Source organism: Cydia pomonella, chromosome 15 (genome assembly GCF_033807575.1).
Source record: "Cydia pomonella isolate Wapato2018A chromosome 15, ilCydPomo1, whole genome shotgun sequence".
Taxonomy (NCBI): Eukaryota; Metazoa; Arthropoda; class Insecta; order Lepidoptera; family Tortricidae; genus Cydia; species Cydia pomonella.
Window position 1 is genome coordinate 17625166 of NC_084717.1, and position 24396 is coordinate 17649561.

Genomic DNA, 24396 nt, shown 5'->3' on the forward strand with positions numbered 1-24396 from the left:
CTGAAATTCATCATTTCCTCTGTAGAATCCAACATGGCGGACATTTGCGAAAAAGACGTTATTGGTTATCATTTTCTAGGTTCACGGGGTACGGATTTCAATTCAAGTTCGCCGGGACCGCTAGTATACTTCCTATACTAAGTGTAGTACTAATAGTGCGTGTAGTGTCAGTACCTATTGCAATTTGTGTATTGTTAGGTTCTCATGATACATGTATCAACTGTTGTAAATAATCAAAAACAGGCACTGGTTTTACTTTTAAAACTAAGAAATAAGTCTTTTTTACACTTTTTTATACTTAACAATTAACTAAAATTACTTCAAATCCTTCGAATAGATCTAGCGAATTTATTTACACCTAATGTCGTATCGAATCGTTCGGGTCAATTATACTTTTTTTTTAGTAAAAAAAAGGTTATGACGGATTAAAATTCTCGTTTGGGATAGAGTTTCATTTTCAAGTGTTAACGTAGGAATGTGGTTATTAGTAGAAAATGATATGTCTAAAATATGGCAACATTTTGTACAATATCCCCGCGGATAGGAATTTATGATTGGCTTACAATTCAAAATTAATTTTGTGAAAAGGTGATCTAAGTATATCTGAAACAGTGCGTTGAAAAATTCTAGTCCGAAGATTCTAGATTTTAAATAAACCTTATCGGTTTTATCGATTTCGAGAAGTTTGAAGCTAAACCGGCTACAATTAAAGTCTCGTTTAAAAAAAAAGGAGTACTTTTTGAAAAATTCAGAGCTTCGCTGGCCGAAAACGGAACTCCATCCCAAACTACTCGTCCCGCAAAAGCTCAGTCGTCTCCGAGCTCAAAGCGCTCGAGAGCAAACCTCCGGCCAGACTGTGGGACCGGAACCCCTTGAAGAAGGTCCTCTTCACCTCCCCGTGGCTGCCCTTCCGCTTGCCCTGCGGCTTCTGGTCGAACACCGTATCGTAGTGATGCGGGAGGTCGGCCGTCGAGGTGAAGATGGGGCAGATGCCGAACTTGGTCCTGGGCTTGGTGTTCTCGTAGAGCAGGTCGTCGTGGCTGCCGGCGCGCTTGTTGAGATCGGCGGCAGGCTTGGGCGCGCGGACCTGGGACTTGGACTTGCGCGGGCGCTTGTCGGTACCTGGGGGCGGCGCGTGCGGCGGCAGGTCGGGCGCGGACGACGAGAAGCGGTGCGAGGGGCGGGGACGCGCCAGCGCGGGCAGCGGCAGGTGGCCGCGCGACTTCTGGTGCACCGACGACGGGCCCCACGTCTTGCCCTTCACGCCGTCCGCCGGCACTGCAACCAAGAACAGACCATTCGTTATACGTCACAACTAACAAACATGAATGCCGTCAACTACGACGTTCGCTCCGAAAGGTAATCCTTCTTTTTGAAAAGTCGTTTAGCTATTGAACCGTCGGCCCCGACGTGGAGCTTCGAGGACGTAGGTTTTTGACGTCGCAAGTTTTCCACCGACGAGTCGCATCAATGAAATATCTACACGTATTGTCGTAATTTGTCAATAGAGGCGAGCTCTATATGAAAACGAGAGAATGATGAAAGATTATGGGGCAACGTTCCATAAACCAACCTAATTTCACAGAAAGCTCAATAAAGCTTGTCTTTAATAAAAAAAAAACTAAATGAATAAGCCCATGTAATTCCTGAAATAAATATTATCATGCTTAATAAACTAACGTCAAAGCTTGTGTTTCATTTTGTTAATTTTTGACGATACCTGTCCTTTCGTAATATAAGTTTCTTAAGGATGTTCTTTGTACACTTTAAACAAAACCTGTAACATTAAACATGTATACACTCACGTGCGATAGCTCGCATGATGGCGGGTGATCCCGGCGGAGTATCCTTGGCGACGGCGACGAGCTGCTTGACGCTGGACTCGTCCTCCGAAGGCCGCACTGTGAGCGTGTGGCGGAAGTCCACGGGAGAGGAGATCGTATCTTTCTTGAGTAGTTTGATCTTGCTGAATTTGCCTAGAAAGGGAGAACAGACATGATTCGCAGTGAATTTTCAATTTTCTATAAATTAACCGAACTTACTGGTCTACAATCCGAACTACAATGATCTTCTTCTTCTTCTTCCTCGCGTTGTCCCGGCATTTTACCACGGCTCATGGGAGCCTGGGGTCCGCTTGACAACTAATCCCAATATTTGGCGTAGACACTAGTTTTTACGAAAGCGACTGCCATCTGACCTTCCAACCGAGAGGGGAAATTAGGCCTTGTTGGGATTAGTCCGGTTTCCTCACGATGTTTGCCTTCACCAGCGAGCGGTAAATATCAAATGATATTTCGTACATAAGTTCCGAAAAACTCATTGGTACGAGCCTGGGTTTGAGGTCGCCTCCGGATTGCAAGTCGCACGCTCTGACCGCCAGGCCACCAGCGCTTCTTCGAACTACAATGATCTATCGTTGTCAAATGAAGCTTGCTCATCTCCACTTGCTTCCTTTTCTGGTACGATACCTGAACACACTCTCTACAACCTCCACAATTCACATACCAAAGGAACACTCACCCTTTTTTTTATTATGTAGTTTTATTAACGTGAATCTATATACCATAAGTTTAATGAAGTTGGTCAGCTGAAGCTTTTTTACACCTGCCAACAATTTCTGTTATTATATGTACTAAAAACTGACTTACCCTTTCTCTTATTAGGCTGCGGCGGCTGCGTATGGGACATGTTGCTGGCAACTATAAGGATGTGCAGTTCTCTGGCCGCGAGATCAAACTCCCTCATCTCGAGTTCCCGCTCCTTCTGCGCGAGGTTCTGCTCGATCAGTCGCTGCTGGAGTTGCGCTCGGGAGAGCTCTTCTTCACGACATCGGAGTTCCTAGAAAGGAGGTGGTTTTAGAAAAAAGTCTATATTTGTATTAAAAAAACTTAGAATAATGAATTGATTCATGAAGAAAATGGATTGTTTAATGTTAATGATTTTTTTTTGTTGGGAAATAGTGTGGATGCTTTAATAATTATTTTGACTGCCTTTTTCAGAAGTTTACCAAGTTGAATGAATCCTCGTGTTTTAAAATTAACACATTAACGGGTTGAATGAAATTAATCTGATTTTTTTAAACTATGAAAATTTGGAGAGAGAGAAAAACAATTAATGTACCTAAATTGTAATACTATAAAACTTATGTTTTATTTTAAAAATGAGATTCTTATAATTAAATCCAACATGAAACATGAATGTGATGTCGATATTATGATGCGTTTAACAATAGAGGATTGGTAAAAAGAACAATAATGCAAACTGAGTCGTACGCTTGTGATGTAAACAACAGGCAAATACAGGAATAAAACATAAAAATAATATAGAAATGTGCTAAAATGAATCAGAACAAATACTACTAACCTCCTCTATAGTTTTGCATTCCTATTGCAAGCGTTACAAATGAAACAGAGCGTTAGGTTAGTACAAATCAATACACGTAGGGTTGAAATTCGCTTTGTGAAGCAAACGAGCATTTGCGATAAGTTAGTGAGATATAAAAATAATTTATCAAGAGTAAGCGTCATTAATAAATAGGCGTGTCAGTAAATAGCATTTTGAAGATATAAATTATGAAATCGAAAAATGTGTGAAATATGCATCAAGGCATGTTTTTAGGGTTAATACTAGACATGGGAAAAACATAAATCCCATTGAATACAAATATTTTGACGCCTTGAACATATCCTATTAACTAGTATAAAAATATCAAAAATCAGCAGTAGATTTTCACCATTCTGATTTATAAAGCCAACACTTAAAAAAAAAATTATAACACTGTTGACTCTGAGCTTACTGAACGGAGAATGGTCTGGTTGGTAGGCAAACGATATTGTTAATTACTTACTGGAATATTATATTAGTCACCATTCAGGGTACTGTGTTATATAATTTAGCTATTTTAACCAATATAAATATGATGTGCTGGTTATTTGTTAGTTACATTAAGACTGACTCATTTACTTTTATAAATGTCGGTGTAAAATATTTCATACTCGTATTCATAGTTAATCATGAAAGATTAACACTTTTTAGTATCGATTCACGTAGATACAACGAATTCTTATCAAATAATGTACTTAGACAAATCGCTAGAAACACAAGCATATCAGTTAATATAATTATTTTATCACGCAGTTGTATTTGCGGTCGAATTTATCGAGACGTGAATCCAAAATGCTCAAAAACCCCATAGAATTGTTACCTGCTTTTCTCTCCTCAGTTCTCCTCGAACCTCCAGACCGGATCCTGCACTATGTGAAACAACTCTTGGATGCTCTCGAGTTTATCAGAAATTACTCTTTACTTTCCCTTTCATTCTGAGCTTCAAATTCTCCTGACTCCGCATGTATGATGAAGAAATGATTTGAGAGTAAATAATCTCCAGCATAAATTGTTTACCTTCTCTTTTCTCCTCAGTTCCCACAGAACCTTCTCGATCTCCACTCGCTAGTCCTCCTGCATGAAGTGGAAGGACTCGTGGGGTGCTCGCGTGAACTCTGACTGTCTGGTGTATTCCAGTTGGATCAGAATCTAGGGGAAGAGCTGCCGCGAGCGCGGATAACTTACCTTCTCTTTTCTCCTCAGTTCCCGCAGAACCGCAGAATTTCGACTCGCCAGTCCTCTTGCTTGGTGTTGAACGACTCTCGAATGTTCTTAAGGTACTTAATAATTTCGCATTAATTTCCCTATTATCCCGAGTTCCAAAGCCTTAATTTCTCCTTGCTCGTCATTATAGCGAGAATCTACTATAAAAGTTGTTTACCTTCTCTTTCCTCCTTAGTTCCCGCAGAACCTCCTCGATCTCGACTCGCCAGTCCTCCTGCATGGTGTGGAAGGATTCGTGGGGTGCTCGCGTAAACTCTGACTGTCTGATGTGCTCTAGTTGGATCAGGATCTCTGGGAAGAGCGGCCGCGAGCGCGGACTTGAGTCCCAGCATGCTACGAACAAAAAAAAAGTTACTTTACGAAGTACAAATTGTCATTATAAAAGCACACTTAAAGTTACCGACTATATTGGACGGAGTAATTAACGACACACAACACAGCAGATAACTATGAATCTTCCCGTGCAAAACAAATGTACAGCTTGGTGCAACCGACTCTTAGATACAGTAAGGGTTCAAAAGTGGACAAGTTATAAATGAAATCATTCATAAATTGTCCATGCAAATTTGAACCTGATGGTACAAGTTAATGGTTTAGCTGTATGACAGAAAGTATCAAACTAGTGAGCAAAAATACAACTAAAACATTAAACTAGTTATTACAAAATGTTATTTATAATGTTGCAATAAAATTTACAAATTGTGTAACTAAGGACCGAACAGTGTAAACTTTACACGAGGATCCTTGAATATATACAGGATATCAACATAGGAAAAACAGTTGCATTTATCCCGCTCTTGCATCATATTTCCTCGAGGAGACCTTGACTCGCAGTATCAAGCCTTATCAATCTGTACGCCCGCCGCTACGACGACAACAATCGTAAAATCCGGTCTCACCCACTAAGCGCACTTTATATTGGTAATTTTGCTTCACTGACATTTTAACTTACCCTAGTAACTAGCTGAACGATTCTGAAGCAAAGCGTCTCCGTTTTAGCAAAAATACTTACGTGTGTCCGGTTGTTCTTACTTACAGGTTACATTTCTCAACTGATTCTAGTGAAATTTTGTGAGCAGCTTTGTTAATTAGGTATATTTTTCTGGATTTTTTATCAATATAGCGGAGCCGTGGGGATTCTCGAGCTCTACAGCTCACGGAGTCGGTAGTAAATATGAGATGGATTGCAAAACAGTATGCGACGCGCTTTGACCTCCCTTTGTGATTTGGGGTTTACGTCAACTTTGGGAAAATCCAAGTTGGTGATTGCGTTTGAACACAAATTCGTTTTACATGTGTTGATGTCACATGTCGACTGAGGTTGGAGGTCATTAATACATATGCAGTAAACATATCTCAATAATCTCAATATATAAGGAAAAATTCAAGAGAAAATAGCATATTGATACCTGTTAGCTAAACAATCTCTAAGACAATTCCTTGTATGATCATGTCTAGTCAAATTACTACCTGTAGACCTTATTTACGGCGCTTAAGTTATGACTGTATCAAATGTCAGGGCGACGGCTTACGGCTTGTTTTCTATGATGTGAACTACTCCCAAAGGAACATGTTGTATAGGGGCAGATCAGAGAGCAATCGAATATATCCAAATCTTACAAGAATCACCTAGTAAATTTTATGTCAGATAAAAGCTGACGCGTCACTGACGGGAGAAACTTTGCGATAGAGTTGTTGTCCGGATGACTACCGATCGGTGTACTTGGCATCTCCATCTCTATCTATATATTTGCACAGTTAATTTACCTTCCATCAACTTCCGCCACGGCTCGGAGCACGTGCTGGTGATGGGCAGCGTCAGCTGGTTGACGGCGACGCCGTACGCCACGGCCAGCGCGTCGATGCCCTTGTACGACGTCTCCCCTGTTAGCTCTCTCTCTCTTTCTCTCTAATTTACCTTGCATCAATTTCCGCCACGGCTCGGGGCACGTGCTGGGGATGGGCAGCGTCAGCTTGTTGACGGCGACGCTGTACACCACGGCCAGCGCGTCGATGCCCTTGTACGGCGTCTCCCTTGTTAGCTCTCTCTCTCTTTCTCTCTAATTTACCTTGCATCAACTTCCGCCACGGCTCGGGGCACGTGCTGGGGATGGGCAGCGTCAGCTTGTTGACGGCGACGCTGTACACCACGGCCAGCGCGTCAATACCCTTGTACGGCGTCTCCCCTGTTAGCTCTCTCTCTCTCTCTAATTTACCTTGCATCAACTTCCGCCACGGCTCGGGGCACGTGCTGGGGATGGGCAGCGTCAGTTTGTTGACGGCGACGCCGTACGCCACGGCCAGCGCGTCGATACCCTTGTACGGTGTCTCCCCTGTCAGCAGCTCCCAGAGCAACACGCCGTACGACCACACGTCGGACGCGTGGGAGAAGGTGGAGTTCTTTATCACCTGGAAATTTGAGATGAATTCGGTTTAACTCTTGTCTGTGTAATCTTTTAGATTTTTAGTTGGTGCCATTCACGATGACGCGCAGATTAGTCAAATCTAACCTTTAATTACATGAAATTACGAGTCAACGCGTCGTCGTGAATGACACGATCTATACAGCGCCTCCGAGGATATTTTTATGCCACAAACATATGAAAGGTTAATATTGTGTAGGAAAATTAAAACACGACCAAAGGGAGTGTTTTAAATTGACTCGAGTTGCGAATAACCTTTTCGCACGTGTAATGTATAACGTTTTACAGTACATAGGGGAGGGCCCTTTAAATTTTCGACATACGCACCGCACGTATAGTGCTAGTTACCGCGCCGCACTAGGGCGATAAATTAGCGCCATATATACTGTAAATTACTATAATGACGAGTAATGTAATTATACACATAAAATAAAAATATACTTAGTCTTATTTTACGTTCAAGTCATTTTGTCATATTATTAAAAGTTGTATACAACCCCTTTTGTTTCAAATGGTAACGCAATGGAAATAAAAACCTTAGGACACGTCCTCCTATTGCTCGTAATACTGGGTAGAAAGAAAATAAAAATGTTAAGATTGTAAAAAAAATTGTGAACAAGTTTAAATAAATAGTCTGATTGTACGAGTATATAACGTAATAAATGGGTTTTGCTTCCGATTAATGACGACATTCAGATAACGGGAATAGACGCGTCATATTCGTAACGAGAAAGCCATTGCAATATCAATGACTATGTGTAGACGTCTATTAATACATCTGTATCAAAATCAACTTTAATAATTCTAGAGCAGATGATATCATAAGTCATTCTGTGGATTTACATTTATGACTGATTAAGTAAATATTTCCTCATACATAATACTCTTATTTCCTTTTTAAAATTTGATAAGCTAATGAGAAATGTACCTCCCTATACCAGTGTTGGCCGAACGTTAATTAGAATTGACAATTAACCATTACAAGTTGAACCGTAAACTGTAACCGTCCGTTACGGTTTACGGTTCAATTTGTAATGGTTAAAGGTCAATTCTAATTAATGTTCGGCCAACACTGCTACCTACCTTTACATTTAGTAAAAATACTTTTCTCAAACTTGCAATGAAAGTTGACATGACTTCTTCAAATAAGTTCGGAAATAATACGTATCTGGTGAGATGAGTGAAGATGACATGTAAAGGAATTTCATACAGCCTTACAGACCTAGGCCTGTAAAGCAACCTTCTTTAACGTCAAATTGTGACACAACGTCGTGGAATTCAACCATCAAATATTAGTAGGTTCGTAATTTGTGTAAACCTACGAATAAAACAAATTGACTACAATGAAATAATTCATTGCCAGTTTGAGAAAAGCAGTAAAAGCGTTATACAAATCTCGGCGACCTATCCATCTATATCTAGTTGACCTGCAACCCTTCGTTTCCTGGCCTCTATAGTAATGTACAATTACAAATCGGAAAAAATATGAATATGTGATGACTGATGAGGCATATTGTTTAAATAAAAGCAGTAGTTTCAGTCGTTTGAACGCCCGACTGTATGAATCGTTATGATCATTACACCATTGCCCGGGGTTAAGGACATCCCTTTCTTATTTTTGCCAGAATTTATGTTGAATATGCTTAAGCAAGTAATTCGAGATTTACACGACATTGTGTGCGTACGCAATGCGCGAGGCGTCAGCGCCTCCCACTGGCTGAGGTGAATAATAATCCCATTTCCGATCAGATCGAAATCTGACAGGGCGGCCGTGAACGAAAACGGGTACTCAGTATAGTGAGTAACTTATATAATATAAACATAAACACATATTATATGCTTCATTGTACATAGGAAAAACACGAGAAACACAGTTACAGATAAAAATAAATATGAACAACGTTTATTGTTTGGGATCTCTTCCAATTAATCTTTGAGGAAATGGGTAGAAAAGAAGTAACGATCAATGACAAACAAAAACAAAATAAACAAATACTTACTCAATACAAAATAAATAGACACGAGTTCGAACTAGAAAACTAAAGGATATTAGAAGTATATACATCGCCTTGAGTGATTTTACAGGTGTAATGTAGGCAACTGACGTTTAAACGTGTCATAGTCGTAGTAAAAAAGTTTGACACAAATATTTACTTACACTTAATTATCACTAGACTTGTTAAAGATAATCCCGTACACAAACGTGCGTGATACTCATTAATTGGCGTTATTTATAACGCGCTACAAGCCCTACTTATAAATAATATACAACTACAAGTAACAATGTTGTTAGAACTGGGTACGGGATCCCAAAATAGCCTAAATGTGTTTTTCAAGAGATATAAATCTACGTTTCAAGTCCTTGATCCCTACACGTGGTTTGAGGCCAAAATACTAGTCCATTACAAAGTCTAATGACCACATTCTCACAGTTCAAGGTCGAGCCAAGTTTAGCAAAATTTTCTACGCGTTATCATGGAATACTACTGATAATGATTTCGCAATGTCCAGACCACGGTGTCTTATCTACGTATAGTCTTTTAGGAGAAAATTTGTTGAATATACTTTTGGTCCGAACTAATATCTTTTCTCACATTTATGAATTTTATGATATAACTGTACCTTTTTTAACGAAAAGTTTATGGGTAAACTCAATTTAAGGTTTATTAAATCACGTCAACGGTCGGAAGTACACTAAAAAAAAAATTATCTACCGAGCACACATTAAAGTGATTTTCATTAAGATTAACTGCTTTATACAATATTAACAAATGTTTAAAAAAGAGTAAAATACAAAACAGTAACAACTGTTTGAACATTTCTAAGCATTGAAATATGATAAAAATAAACGAACAGTCACTACATTTTAGCTACTCAAATAAGACTTTGCAAAAACTAGGTATAACAAGAAAATAAGTAAAAAAATATTTTAAGGGACAGGTTTACTAATAACTTTTTTTAGGTACAAAGAACCAAAAAAAAATCTATATTTTTGGCGAAATTGATATAAACTCATATACTTAACAATGTTTCGTTCTTTTGGCCTCAGAAATGCGTGGTTAAAATATTTCGAGTTCCTCGTTTTACACCGTGTATATGTGCACAAACGCAAGAGTTAGAAGCGACGAAAGAGCTTGTAGACGGTCTTACCTGATAGACGGTAATTACCTTTCTTCCTAGCGTTGTCCCGGTATATTGCCACGGCTTAAGGGAGCCTGGGGTCCGCTTTGACAACTAATCCCAAGATTTGGCGTAGGCACTAGTTTTTACGAAAGCGACTGCCATCTGACCTTCCAACCCAGAGGGTAAAACTAGGCCTTGTTGGGATTAGTCCGGTTTCCTCACGATGTTTTCCTTCACCGAAAAGCGACTGGTAAATATCAAATAACATTTCGTACATAAATTCCGAAAAACTCATTGGTACGAGCCGGGGTTTGAACCCGCGACCTCCGGATTGCAAGTCGCACGCTCTTACCGCTAGGCCACCAGCGCTTTTTACCATTAGCATTTTTTTAGACGGTAATTACCATTGACCTTAATCAGATCAGTTGGTTGCAAAAACTACGCTATGAAATGGTAAACAAGACATTAAGCAGGCAAATAATAAATGTCATCTAAATACGATTATTACATCATCCGACTTTATAAGAGGCATGGACATTGACCTTACGGATTTATTACCTAATCAATACGCATAGGGTCTTTCCGCGTAACTCGGACATGACAACGAAAAAATAAACTATTGAATTTAGAATGTGTCTGAATGTAGAATAAACAAATGAGGGTAGCAGAACAAATTTTATAACCTTGAGTCAATAATAAGTCAACGGTTGTCATAATTTCCGACATTGTAAGTGCTGCTTGCGGAATCAACTACGAACGTAAAATAAGTGATTATAAATATTACGACTTTAATTGATTTTTACGCAAAGAAGAGGTAAGTAACCTTTATTTATCTGTTGTCTATTAAATTATTCACGCGGTACTTTGATTACAATTATCATAAGTTGAAAGAAAATTATGTAAGAGGAGAATGAAAATTGCATGTCGTTGAGTAACGTGAGTAACGCAAAAAACAATATTTTTCATTTACTGTACTGAAGCTTTGGACAAATGAACTTATATTGAACTATGTGTATATGATTTGGCTTAGATGATGTCATTCTCGCGGTTTATTTCTCCGCAAAAGTGTTATTTTAAAGAAATACTTGACTTGAGATACTTGTAACGTGAGTCACAGTGAATCGCGTTATTGCTACTGTAAAGAGAGTAACTAAATATTTTAATGTATTTTGGAGCTACAATGCCTCTATCAGCGGCAGAAAGGGCAAAAAGAAGAAGACAGAAGCTGAAAGACGAAGGAAAGTATGAAGAGTATAAGAAAAAACATAGGCTTGCCGTCACTGGCATATCAAAGTGTCATATAATGTATTGGCAGTGTGGTAAGTTGGAAAAAGCACAAATATCGCAAGCATTCGACAAAGGTGTAAAAGAAAAAGCAGGTTATTAACCCCAAATTATACATTATACCGAAATGGAAAAACAAGATGACATAAACCCACTAGCTGAATAAAAAAATATAATTTATAGCCTTTATACAATTTATTTTATCTAATTCTAATAATAATAATAAGTAAAAAATATGCCATTTGTTTGCTAGAAATGATAAAAAAATATCAAAATATTCTAGGTAGTCGCAAGTAACGTGATTCACGAAATCGCTGTAACGTGAGTTCGTGAGGTTTTATAGTTTATTTTAATAAGTGTGTATCTTAGGTTTCATTTGGTTAACTATTAAAGAAGCTTGATTATTTATGTCATTGCGTTGTTATTTTGTTAAAACAAATTCATTCAATAATCAAAGGGAAATCAATAAACACAAAAGGCGAAAAACTCCGTGTCCATTTCTTGTAACGTGAGTCACAGAGTTATTTTCTACTTTTCTCCAATTTCCATAATTTGTTGGAGAAAAAGTACTTCGACAATTCATTCGCAGTAATGTACTCTGTGATATTATTATCAAGTTTTCGAGGTAGAAAGCTCTTGATCTCAAATATACGACAAGATTGTTAGGAATAGTGACTACAAAGTAACGTGAGTCACCGTGGATTTACCCATAGATTATAACTACACTACTAACTGCTTGTTTATACTTGTTATTATGACCTCAGTTTCAGAAAGGCTTAAGTTATAGGAATTTTCTATAGCGATAGGCCGTTTTGCTTGAGAAACCCGGTAAAGTAGGTAAGTATGAAACGTTATTGTGTTTACATCACGTTTGTCGATAATAATAGGTACGTCTCGTGTCGTGTTTAACTTTATATTAAAATCTTAAGCATGTATTTGTAGAAGCATTTTACTGATAGTGCAGTGGTTTGTATCTCGTGTTAGTGTATTGTTGGTGTAACAACAAGGTTAAATTAAATATGAATTTTACCTAATGATAGTATTTACCAGTGGCGGCGCGTCACAAACATTCGTAGGGAACCCGGAGCTAATTTTGCTTTCCTTTTCTCCATAAACCGATCGTGAAAGTACTCAACGGGCTGAAGTTTAGACAAGCCGGTGGGAATCGAGTTCTTTGAACGATCCGCCACTGGTATTTACATATTTACTTGTCGCTATACGGTTGTTTTGATGTGGTAAGCCACATATACTTTTTTATAAACGCAATGCACAAAAAAAGCGAATGTACCAGACAACGTTGACATACCAAGAAGTAAATAACATACCGAGGAATAATATAAAGTTCACTAGGATTATATAATATGTAGTTGCAATTGCTTTATCAATCAATATCATATACTGTTCAAATAGGTATGGGACTTCGACGAGGTATTGCAAATTATGCAATAAGTTATTGTTACAAATTATTTATGATAGTAAGTATAACAATCAACGTACTCTTTATTAAGCTAGGTAGGAATTGATTCACGATTATCAAATTGTACTAACACTTTCAGTCTCAGACTTTATCTCTGAATCAGAACAAAGCGAAGTATTCTCAAGGAATACAAGAACAAGACTCGTAAAATTTTACGACCTCGATCGAGACAGTAGCTAAGGAGATAATAAACTGATATAAGGATCATATAATTGTCTGTCAGGCAAGCTTAGGTATTTAGTGTTAAAGATTTTCTTGAAAACATCTACAAGATTACAATTACCTAGTTTGTGTCATGTGTTTAACAATTAGAAACTGAAGGGCTTAGTTAACAATTATAGCACGAGTCCCTATTTATCATTATCTTGCTGTTTAAATTTTTGTTATTGGATAAGTGTACATAAAGCGTAAGCATTATCAAGCCCGGAAGCCGAATATTAGTTATTTATCTAACAGACAGACTCGTAATACATCCGCTGGGATTCTCCCGTATTTAAACTAGATAGTTTCGGGATACTTTCGAACGATCTTTTTACAATGAGACTTTAGAAAATTAATAAACCTTACGCCTACGTGCTACGTGTTTTAAGTATACACCTTTTGCACCAACCCCAAGTCGCTTATTTTGAGGGTTTTATCTTCTAAGTTGGTACCTGACGGTTAGGACACACGAAGGCGGATCCGCGCGGCAGTGTACGTGCAAACGGGACATTGCTATATAATGTTGATAGCGCTGGCTCGCTCATACAGCGGATCCGCGTCCGTGTGTACGACGCCTGTTTAGACCATCTCGACACAAAATACAATAAGAGGGATAGATGCATACCTCCGGAGGCATCCAGGCGTAGGTCCCCGCGGCAGACATCCTGGTGGTCTTATACACCTCCCGTGCTAACCCGAAGTCAGTGATTTTGAGCGTCTTGTCTTCTAGGTTGTCGTCGGGAAGGATTGCTTCGCTCAGGAGAACTGAAAAAAAAAAAAAAATTTAGAAAATATTAAATACAGGATGTCGAGGTAGAAACTCAAACGTTTTAATAGTTTTTTACAAAGTAATAATCATAAAACTGAATGATCTCAATATGTATAGGTTAGGTGTTTTAAATCAATAATTGACAAGAATATATTACTAATATTTTTGTATCTTGATATATATTCACGACGTAGGCTTAGCTGTGGGCTGTCGATCGGCTAAATGTGACCTAAGCACGTAGGTTTTGGAGGTTATTATGTAGAATAAATTAATGCTTTTTGCTATGCAGTTTTGGCGATATGGCCACAACAAGTGCACATAGGCGGTGAAGAATAAATGTAAATAGACGCGGGCTTATAATTGCGGTTTATCGCATCGGCTTAGGAGAGTTGACAAAGTACACTGCGTGAAGCGTCGCATTGTATTGGAAGATAGTATTTAGTATATTATCACCAAAACGTTAAGAAAATTAGGCAATGGGATGCGAATAAGTCCCAATTTTTGGAGAGTGAGTCACGTAGATAAACCAACGAGCCTTTCCCCAGGGGTCTCTATTGTTTCCCATAAAGTTTTAAGTCATAATGTATTGTTTGTCCGCATTTTCGTTAGTCATAATTTGGTTTTTCTCAGAAACGCGTAATTTTTCAGGATTGCCATAAAACAAACCTAACCTAACCTAACCTATCTATAGGATAATCTAAGGAAATTCCTGAAAAGTTAACGGTTTCAGAGTTATGACTAATGATAATATGACTATCATTACATTATGACTTTCAATAATTATGTCAAACAAAGGGATCCCTTTCCCCAGATTTACAATACAATACAAATATTCTTTATTACTCAACAATATCAAAAGAAATATGACATATAAATTAAGCATTAAGATTAACCTGTAGACAATAGGCGGTCTTATCGGTAATGAGCGATCTCTTCTAAATAATCGTTCGGTAGTGGAGACAAGGCAACACAAACAAGTAGGTAGGTAGGTGTGAGTAGGTGATGCAGTAAGTGATAGAATTGGAAGATTGGAGAAAAAATAATAATACACATACATAAATAGCAAATAGTATATTACGATACATAAATATATATATATATATATAAACATCAACATATTTACCAACATAAACAGTGTTGGCCGAACGTTAATTAGAATTGACCATATCGAAAATTAACCATTACAAATAATACAAATTGAACCGTAAACCGTAACGGACGGTTACCGTTTATGGTTCAATTCGTAATGGTCAATTCTAATTAACGTTCGGCCAATACTGATACCTAAATTACACCAATGCGGCCAACATTAACATTTACCTATTGTAGCAGCGCTAGTGCCATCAGTGCCATCACCATCACTCTTGCCTTCACAAATTGAACTTGCGTTTCACCCATTTTTGAAGCACACTAGATGGGATGCGTAACACGTATAGTTAATGCAAAAGGAGTCGGTATGTTCCGGCTTTGAATGTACAAAAGTTGTTGGTTAATTGAAATTGCCTGTTCTTTTTGTCAGCATGTCAAATGCTCGTAAACGCTACGGATACTTTACGGCCATACATAAGTACTGTTTGTTTCATAAGTATGTTTACCATATAGGGTGCAGCACAACGGGAGGCGTATTTCCCACCGCGAGCGTGACCGGGGGAGCAAGCAACTTTACGATTGCAACACCACAGGCTCTTTGAAAATTGAGAGTCTACAATAAACATTATAAGATTTCAAGCTAAGACGAGCATTGTTACTTTTTATACAGTATGTATATAGAAATATGCATAGTATATAGGTACGTCCGCGAGCGTAAGCGAGGCGTGTTTCCCACAACGAGCGTGACCGGGGGGACAAGCAGCTTTACGATCGCAACACCGACGGCTCATTGAAAATTGAGAGCTTGCCTACAGTACACATTATACGAGTTCAAGATACCTAACATTAAATTTTAAGTTATTACCTACAATTGAAAACAGGATAATTATTTATTGCGAAATCCAAATAATACGACAAAGATGCAAGCACCACCATCACAAACGTCCTGAGATAAATGTGGTAGAACGTCCTGAGATAAATGTCGTACAGTTAGCATCAAATAGATAGTGGCGTCTAAAATAGCCTAATAAGTAAACTCGTATCGTAACACACCTTTGATATAAAGATGTGTTCAATAATAATGATAATATCACACAATATACATAAATATATGTACCGATAAATTAGGCCACTTTAGACGCACTATCTAATCTATCTATAAGGTGTTTACTGTACCTGTACATATCTTGAGCTTAGTACAGTTTAGAAGGAAATTAGGTATAACACTTAGTAATGACATCTGTAGTAATAATAGAGTAACATTAGTAATATGAATATTACACTGGTCGTTCTGTGTAAGATTGTTTCCAAATAATTAATATTTATTCATTGAAGCGCCTGAAGGCCAGCAGTAAAATTGTTCTAAGACGAATACATAATTAACCTATTTTCGTCAGGTGTATATTTAAAACTAGATACACCAGTATATTTATAGAATCGTAAGTGAGTGTCAAACGTAATAAATAATCATTTCAATTCAATTCATGTATTGCATAGGTAATCATGAACATAATTACACAAATATGTTACAGTTAAAGTTAGGTCAATTCATGACAGGGCACACAATATTTGTTTATATCTAAATTAATATCTAACACCTAAAAAAAGGGTAAGATAAAATGGATTTCAATTTCATCTACACTGTTAATTAACAATTCGTACACCTTATTGCAACAACATAAGGTTCACATACGGCCAGTTATTAAGATTTACTGTTAGTGTTTTAGTTGACGCGGTGCGCCTACGCATATTTTACTCTCTACACTCATCGTACTACGAACTGTGCTATAAATCAGTCTAGACGCTGTTTCAGTAATTCGAAGGGGGTTTTCCCGTGCGTTTCTGTTTAGGTTTAGTGATTAAGCTGATTAAGGAATTCAGTTTATTATTAAGATCACGAAAGTAATGATTAAAGGCCAGTAAAAGCGTTATTCACGGTCCTATAATTGTTATTTGCAATCCTAATTGCCACTACTGGTCCTTATACTTTGTGGGTGTCAACCCAGCTGCAAAAGTGCATACACACTTTATGAATGAATTCCATTTATTGAGTATTACCAAATACACAATTTCCCGCTATAAAAAAATTCGCGAGTCGCGAAAGAATACATCCTTTGAAATTTTGTTTTTGTATGCGTTCAAAACACAAAAGTTTTAAATATTATAATTATAATACCTTCTAGATCTCGCGACTACTTGCGTTGCTTATGGCTTACAAATCTTACAATCAGTAAAATTTAAGTGAGACGGGTGTTTAGTTCGTTGCCCAAATTTCCTGAAAGATGGCGCTGTCCTAGACGCAAACTAAGTAACACTAGTTTTTCATAAAACACATACAAGAAACTGTCACGTGTCACATACCGGAACAATTGATTGGTAACGTAGCAACCGAGCAAACATGTATTAACAAAATGGTCCTTCGAGCCGGATCTAAATTAGAGATAGGAATAAGATCGATTTAGACTTTGACATATTATGTTTTTGTATTTCAATAGTAAGTGATACTGCTTCGTAAATATGTATTCTGTTACATTAGCGTGCAATACCTGATTTACAAGAGTACACCTCGGAATAGCTAGGACATTTTTTATTCATCGACCAGCGACTACTTCGCTTGCTACGTTCTTATGGCTTACAGTGAAATTTCAGTGGGTCAGGCGATCTAAATTAGAGATTAGATCGATTTAGCGTTTAGTATATGTTTTTGTAATTTCAGTAGATAAACTGGTCTTTCGATGATACCTTGTAAAATCATAAGTAGTACGACAATGAGTTGATTAAGGTCAAAAGATCGTCTATAATGTAAGATCGTCTACAAGCTCTTTCGTCGCTTCTAACTCTTGTGTTTGTACATACTCCACTTACAGACGATCGGCAGAACAGGGGCGTAGCTCTTCCTTTCTGACTGTGTCTGGGCGAAGTACCTAAACAAATACGAGAGTTCTTCCACTCACTGGACGGTCTTTCTAACCAAAATTTGTAGATATATGCCGATCTTCCCCACATTGACCTTACATAATATTTGGGTTTTATGTAGCTAGTATGTACAAAATGACCTACGAGAATAAATAGAAATAGAAAACTTCGGGGCAGAGACTCCTCAAAATTTAACAAATACAGCCAGACCATGAGCCACAAGTCCGATTAAAAAAAACCTTACACTGCTTATTAAAACCGTTAAGATTTATATGACTTACATTGTTAAGATTTAAGAAAATCTAGATTACAAGCGCCATCTTGAAACCTACAAATTGCTCAATATTTAAAATTATTGTTATTTTTTATGTTGTCATGTATAAAACATAATAGGTAGGTTTAATTTGTAATGAAATACCGGCATCATAATCCCTAAGCCAATAATAACAATAAAGCAAGTGATTTCCGCATCTATCGAGGCAGTTGGCTTAAACTTTGCGAACCGTCTACCAGCTGGCATTAAGCCCGTAAACTACCATATTTATACAGTAAAATCGAGGATACAGTACATTGACTCCACGCCACGTATGTAAATTGTTCATTACACATAGTTTTCCTTCCCTTAAAAACACATGGAGTTGCAAAATAGACGCCAAAATAGATTCATATAGCGCTTGTGATAGTAAAGTCGAGAGACTTAAGTCCTGTGTACAATGATCAGGGCCCGTACATTTCATGCCGTTGACGTAAAAATGACGTAATTTCACACAGGCAGTTATTTTTTATAACACTACAAATTTTGATAACTAACATACAGACGCGTAAAAAAACTTGTTAAGTCAAATATACTATTAAAAATCAAGAATATGTATCATTTAATAAACTAATAATCTATTATTTTGTTGAGTGATAGTAAGATGAACGTTAGACGTTTCTGTACTGATTGTCAAGTATCTACATCAGTATTGTCAGTTGACTAAAGAGGTTGACAAATGATTAATTATTACGAAAACACTAATTAAAATCAACTCTATGTAGCGTGACGTCATCTTTCCGTCAACGGCATTAAATGTACGGGCCCTGATAATAATACAGTTAAAGTACTGTCGACAACGTTACTTGTGTCATTGTGGGTGGATGTTGTTCCGTTGATCCCCGAGTTTCCTTGTCGGCTCTTTCTAAATACGGCGCCATCGTGGAGAAACATTCAATTAAGGAAAAACAATGTGATTGGATTTCGATTTACGTTGGACCTTTGAACCTGATTGATGTATGGTTTTCCTTCTGTTAAGGTGAAGTAAGTTCATGTTGTTCTCTCACTCTCACAGAGCGTTGAGCGTAAGCGAGATGGAAGTGCGTGCCCGGGAGCGCGGATATCATGTTTTTTTTTGTGTTTTAAAAATAAAAAAGTAATCGCCGAGTTCTCTCAAACATAATGTTTTTAAGACTTATGTTCATGAATCATGATTTCTTTCTATAGAGCAAAAGTTAAAAACTCAGGATTCGAATCGCTTAAGTCCCTAGAGAAGGGCCTCATGATTGCTAATTAAATTTATGGCAGCTGTGTTGTTATCCAAAAAAAGGTAGGACTTTTTTTTAAACCGTTTTCTCCAGAGAAATTAAATGAAAATGTTCGTAAAGACGTAAACATATATGTTTCATTCATCGTTTCTGTGTGAATTTAACTTTTTTTACTTTTCAAACTCCCAACTATTTGCAACTTTCATTTTAAATGTCTGACTTTAGGCAACTTAGAATCACCATACACGGATGGTGTAAAATGTGTCGTTAGTCAGTTGTAAATAAAAATAAATCGTTTGCATATTTCATGCACATCAAGAACTCGAACATAATACAAAGATTTACAAATTGGGAAATTACAAAATCGTTTTTAAACAACTCAAAAAACATCAATAGGAAATATTAGCTAATAAAACCTTGAGGACAAAATCCCCATTGCCACATTATCGGTTAAACCGCATAAATTACGATTCTACGCACGTTTTTGCGCACAATACGCCATTATGCTCCTAGCCCAATATTTCGACCGGTAACGTGCGCGATCAAAGCGCCGCGCGTTTCAATTGGACGATAAGGCGTGTATGCACTAGATATCTTCAATATATGAATCAGTCACAATTTAAACCATCGAATGTTTAGAACTCTACTAAGAAAGATTTTAGAAATACAACTCCTTGAAGATTCGCTAGAGAAAGAGACGCTACTTTTTTGTCTCCTAACTTGGACAAGGCGAACGAAACCGTTGGAAGTATGCCAAATATATATTAATTACTAATTTACTAATTATAAAAAAAAAACAATAATTGTCTAAATGACAAATGAAAAAAGGAGAACAAATTAAGACAAGGTATTAACAATCAACAAAAGGATCACATAACTGTCAATAATTTCATACATAAATTACCTATATGAAAGATTTTAAACACATGCGGAACCATGTGACATTGACCAATAGTAAAAAAAATTTTTTATTGCATCGTCACTAGGGCATGCAAATCGGTTCTAAAACTTATAACCGTAACCGAAATAATCGGTTATAACACTTATAACCGATTATTTTGACAAAATTTCAAGACCGGTTATTGGAAAGTGAAATAACCGTACCCGAAACCGGTTATGAAGTTTGACCGTTAATATTCAATGTGTTCTGCATTTTATTTCGGGCCCGCGTCGATATAGTTACTACACTCTGTGTCGGTTCATTTGAAGCCAGCGCCCGAGATGTAGTTAACACGCAACGTCGCCGTGTGAATGGCTTATCCATATTTATCCACTTAATTAGAGCCTCGAGGTGAGACACTAAGGAGTGCGGCACATAAACTCCATTCATTCGCGTTGTCTTATTTGGTCAACGAAATGGGGTAAAAGCTAACTTTAAATTTTATAGAGTCGTTGAACCAACTGTTTCTAGTAAAGCACCGTAGACAATACGGGCGGCAGTCGATTGGCAACTATCAGTCTGAATTTTGTGTAAGCTAAAAGCCCTGTAAAGCAGACAACAGGGCGTTTATCACACTGCGAGTGCGCTGATTTAGCGATGCACCCGAATCATTATTACGATTGAACTTCCCTTTTTCTCTAGTTGTTCTCACTACTGCTGTGAGCCTAGGTCCGGTTTACAACTAACCCAAGAATTGGCGTAAGAACTGGTTTTTACGAAAACGACTGCCGCCATCTGGATTTCCAAGCCGGAGAAGAAACTAGGCCGCATTGGGATTAGTCCGGTTTTTCCACCATATTTTTGCTTTTCCGAAAAGCGACTGGTAAATATCAAATGATATATTGACGTACATCGGTTCGGAAAAACTCATTGGTACGAGCCGGGATTTCAATCCGCGACCCCTCAGGATTGATTGATTGAGCAAATTCTAAACTAAAAGAAGTCAATTCTAGTGGCAGGTCTGGTAGAACCTCACTTTGAAGAAATCTTTATTGAAAGTATAATAGACAATCTTTTGAACATAGGAAAGTGTGCATTCGAGTTTGTGTGCAAGATACCTCGTCGGGTCGATCAAAGTGCCTCCACAAAGGTCTTCGTTAAATAAGATAAGATCGCAACTATATACAGAGTGTAAACAAAAGACAATTGGCTCATTGCACAACTCGCATGCAGCTTGCTATACTTGGATAGTATGATGGAAGTTCGCGGTTTTCGTGGCAGCATGAACTTCAGCTTATGGGGTGTGAATAGTTTCTCAAAGAGTGGCCAGCGATTAAAAAAACAATTAGAGTCATAAGGGCAAGATGAACCATCGAAATAGTTATTTAAAACGCCGCCGTCGAGTAGATCAATGTGCATCCAAAATAAGGCCTCCGGTAAATGATAGGATCGCAACTATACCTGGCCACAATGACTGTGTAAATAAAAAACAATTAGCTCATTATTCAAGTCGCACGCAGCATGCTATACTCGGATCTTTTGATTGAAGTTCGCGGTTTGTGTGGCCGCGTGAACTTTACCTTATGGGGTGTGAATGGTTTTTCAAAATATGGCCAGTGATTGAAAACAGTAATTAAGGTTAATTCCGATACCCGCAAACAAAGTAGTTTTTTTTTTTGTGTCATGGCTTTCTTAACTTTTTTGACGCCTATATCCGCATCGTAGGTCCATCGCCGAAGAAGAATTAATCCGTCACAGACCACAGAGCAACATAGACCTACTTGCATATATATAAAGTTCAATTTCAGTTTTGACACGTCTGTGATGACGTCAGCGTGATTTTGTGTTTGGTTAAACAAATGAAATTCAAATGATTTTACTACAAAATGCGGTTCAAATTATACATAGAACAATTTTCTATGTTGGGGCTTACGAGGTTTACGATGGCTACCCTTAATAAAATTTTAAATAACTATTTTTTATGCATGTAGTTCATTGTGGATTCCCTTAATTGTACTTTCACGTTATATTTAGACACGTCACGATGAAGTGTTCGCGAATTAGATCGCATTACCATGTCACCGATTGCACCGCGTCAAGCCGACGTGCTGTCGCTTTGTGCGCGTCTTGACTGACAGATGAATCGATACGGCCTTGTTGCCGAGCCTCAAATGCAGATTTCACATTTTGATTAATCTCGGCTGTTTGAACGTGATTATCGTGTTTATTAACGCATTATAAAATATTTTTCATGCATCTAGCTCATTATGGTTTCCCTGAATTGTATGTTCACGTATATTTCGCCGCATTACCACAAAGTGCTCGCGAATTAGATCGCATTAGCATGTCAGCGAATTCAGCGCGTCAAGCAGACAGACGTCCTGCTGCTGTGTGCGCCGCGTGCGCGTCTTGACTGACAGATGAATCGATATGGATTTCAGAGCTTAAAATGACTCGGCAGCTCGGGACCTACTAAGGGGTCCCGCGAAGTTGGAAATTTGGACGTTTTAACCTGCATCTTTTTCATCCTTTCATTATTAATAGTCTTTGAGATAGAGCTAAAGAAATTCTTTAGGAGTTCTCAGAAAGCCGTCAAATTCTGAGACTCACCCTATACAGTATTTAGCTGTTACGTTGTTAAGCCTGGAATAAAAAAAGTAGTGCAGAATATAAAAATGCTACTTTAGGTGTGCAGAAATTGTCTATTTAGACACTTCGACATCTGTTCGAAACGAAGAAATTGCCTGGCCTGGCCTCGCCTCGTAATATTAGACCGAACTGGGTCAAACTCAAAAATAGTTCCTATTCTAGTATTTACAATAGCTAGAAGTAGGTATTTGCCACGAACAGTGAACACTATAAGTAAACAACTTATATAAATTTAAACATACAACATTTTAGTTTAAAATATATAATACAAATACTCTTTATTGCACATCTCAATAAAAGAAAATAATACAGATACTACAGCAAGCAGACAGATGTAACCAACTGGCAGTCTTATTGCTGAAAATCGATCTCTTCCAAGCAACCTTTAGGTAGCGGAAATGAATAATTTTATACATGGTAGCAGTATTTTGTTTCATGTATTCGTATCTCGAACAAAACAATGTAACAACAGTCGTGGAAAATGAAATTGCTGTTCTATCTAAGCATCTAAAAATTCGTATATCTCGAGTTCATTTCTCAATTGAAAATTCCTTTCGTTCCTGGATCGTCTGAAATATGACGACAGTCTGCGTATTTCTGTAGAACATGCTGTCCGTTTGAATATTTAAAGACGACTAGTCTAATGTCGGCGTATTTCTGATAATACTTGGGGCGGCGTGTTAAATTTTTTACACACTTTTATTTACTTCAAATCTTGTGACCTAAATTAAAATTACTTCCGTTCCGTAATTCCGATGATAATGTCGAAAGGTAACTAAAGAAACTCCTTGATAGAAAAACATAAACACATCGAGTTTAGGCTCATTATAAAGGTCTCGAAAAGTACTTGATATACATTCAAAGCAAATGAGAAGAAAAACAGCAATGAAAGTGTGTAATTTTTTTTAAGTAACTTATTTCTCGTCACGTCGACTGTTTCTAAATAGGAAATACTTTTACGGTGGTAATTAAACTCTGTGCGTTTCTCTATTTGTTGTTTGACAATAAAATGATCTTACGTTACTTTGCCTTAAAAAGGTGTCTGATAAAATATGTCCCTATAATTCTTGAATTTTGTGATGTGACTCAGAGTATTTACGCCTAGGGGGTCCTGATGACAAATGCAAGATTGTATCTCAAATAACTTAAAGTTAGCTATAATATACATATAGCTTGCTGAGTGTGGTCCGGAAAGGATATCGTGCATGCCAATTTTGTTTGATTTTTACCGACATCGCAGCGTGTAGTCAGTTTTTAATAATAAACATTACATAACTTAATACTTCGCGCCTCGTCCTCGAGATTAGTAACTGAAGATAATATATATATATATATATATATACATGTAGTTACGCCGATAGGTGTTGGGGTTGCATGTCCGTTGCAATCATGCAAAGAAAATTAATAAAAATCTATACAAATTACTGACCGTTTTTATAGTCCTCGAGTGTTATTT

The 24396-nt window shown here is 37.6% G+C and overlaps 1 protein-coding gene across 7 annotated transcripts in view; it reads right to left on the reverse strand.

The window, feature by feature from the left end:
• The window catches only part of LOC133525528 (mitogen-activated protein kinase kinase kinase 11), a 118434-nt gene that overhangs the window by 15350 nt on the left and 78688 nt on the right, over positions 1–24396 (reverse strand). For 4 of the 7 annotated variants that reach the window (XM_061861805.1, XM_061861803.1, XM_061861802.1 and 1 more), the window contains exons 2-8: positions 13742–13881; positions 6825–7017; positions 4766–4941; positions 3364–3384; positions 2649–2838; positions 1806–1976; positions 1123–1278 (exon numbers count right to left, since the gene is read on the reverse strand). In XM_061861805.1, coding sequence (XP_061717789.1) covers positions 1123–1278; positions 1806–1976; positions 2649–2838; positions 3364–3384; positions 4766–4941; positions 6825–7017; positions 13742–13881 — 1047 coding nt within the window. The remainder of the gene's footprint in view (positions 1–1122; positions 1279–1805; positions 1977–2648; positions 2839–3363; positions 3385–4765; positions 4942–6824; positions 7018–13741; positions 13882–24396) is intronic. The other 3 variants (XM_061861806.1, XM_061861804.1, XM_061861801.1) reach the window with 1 other exon arrangement.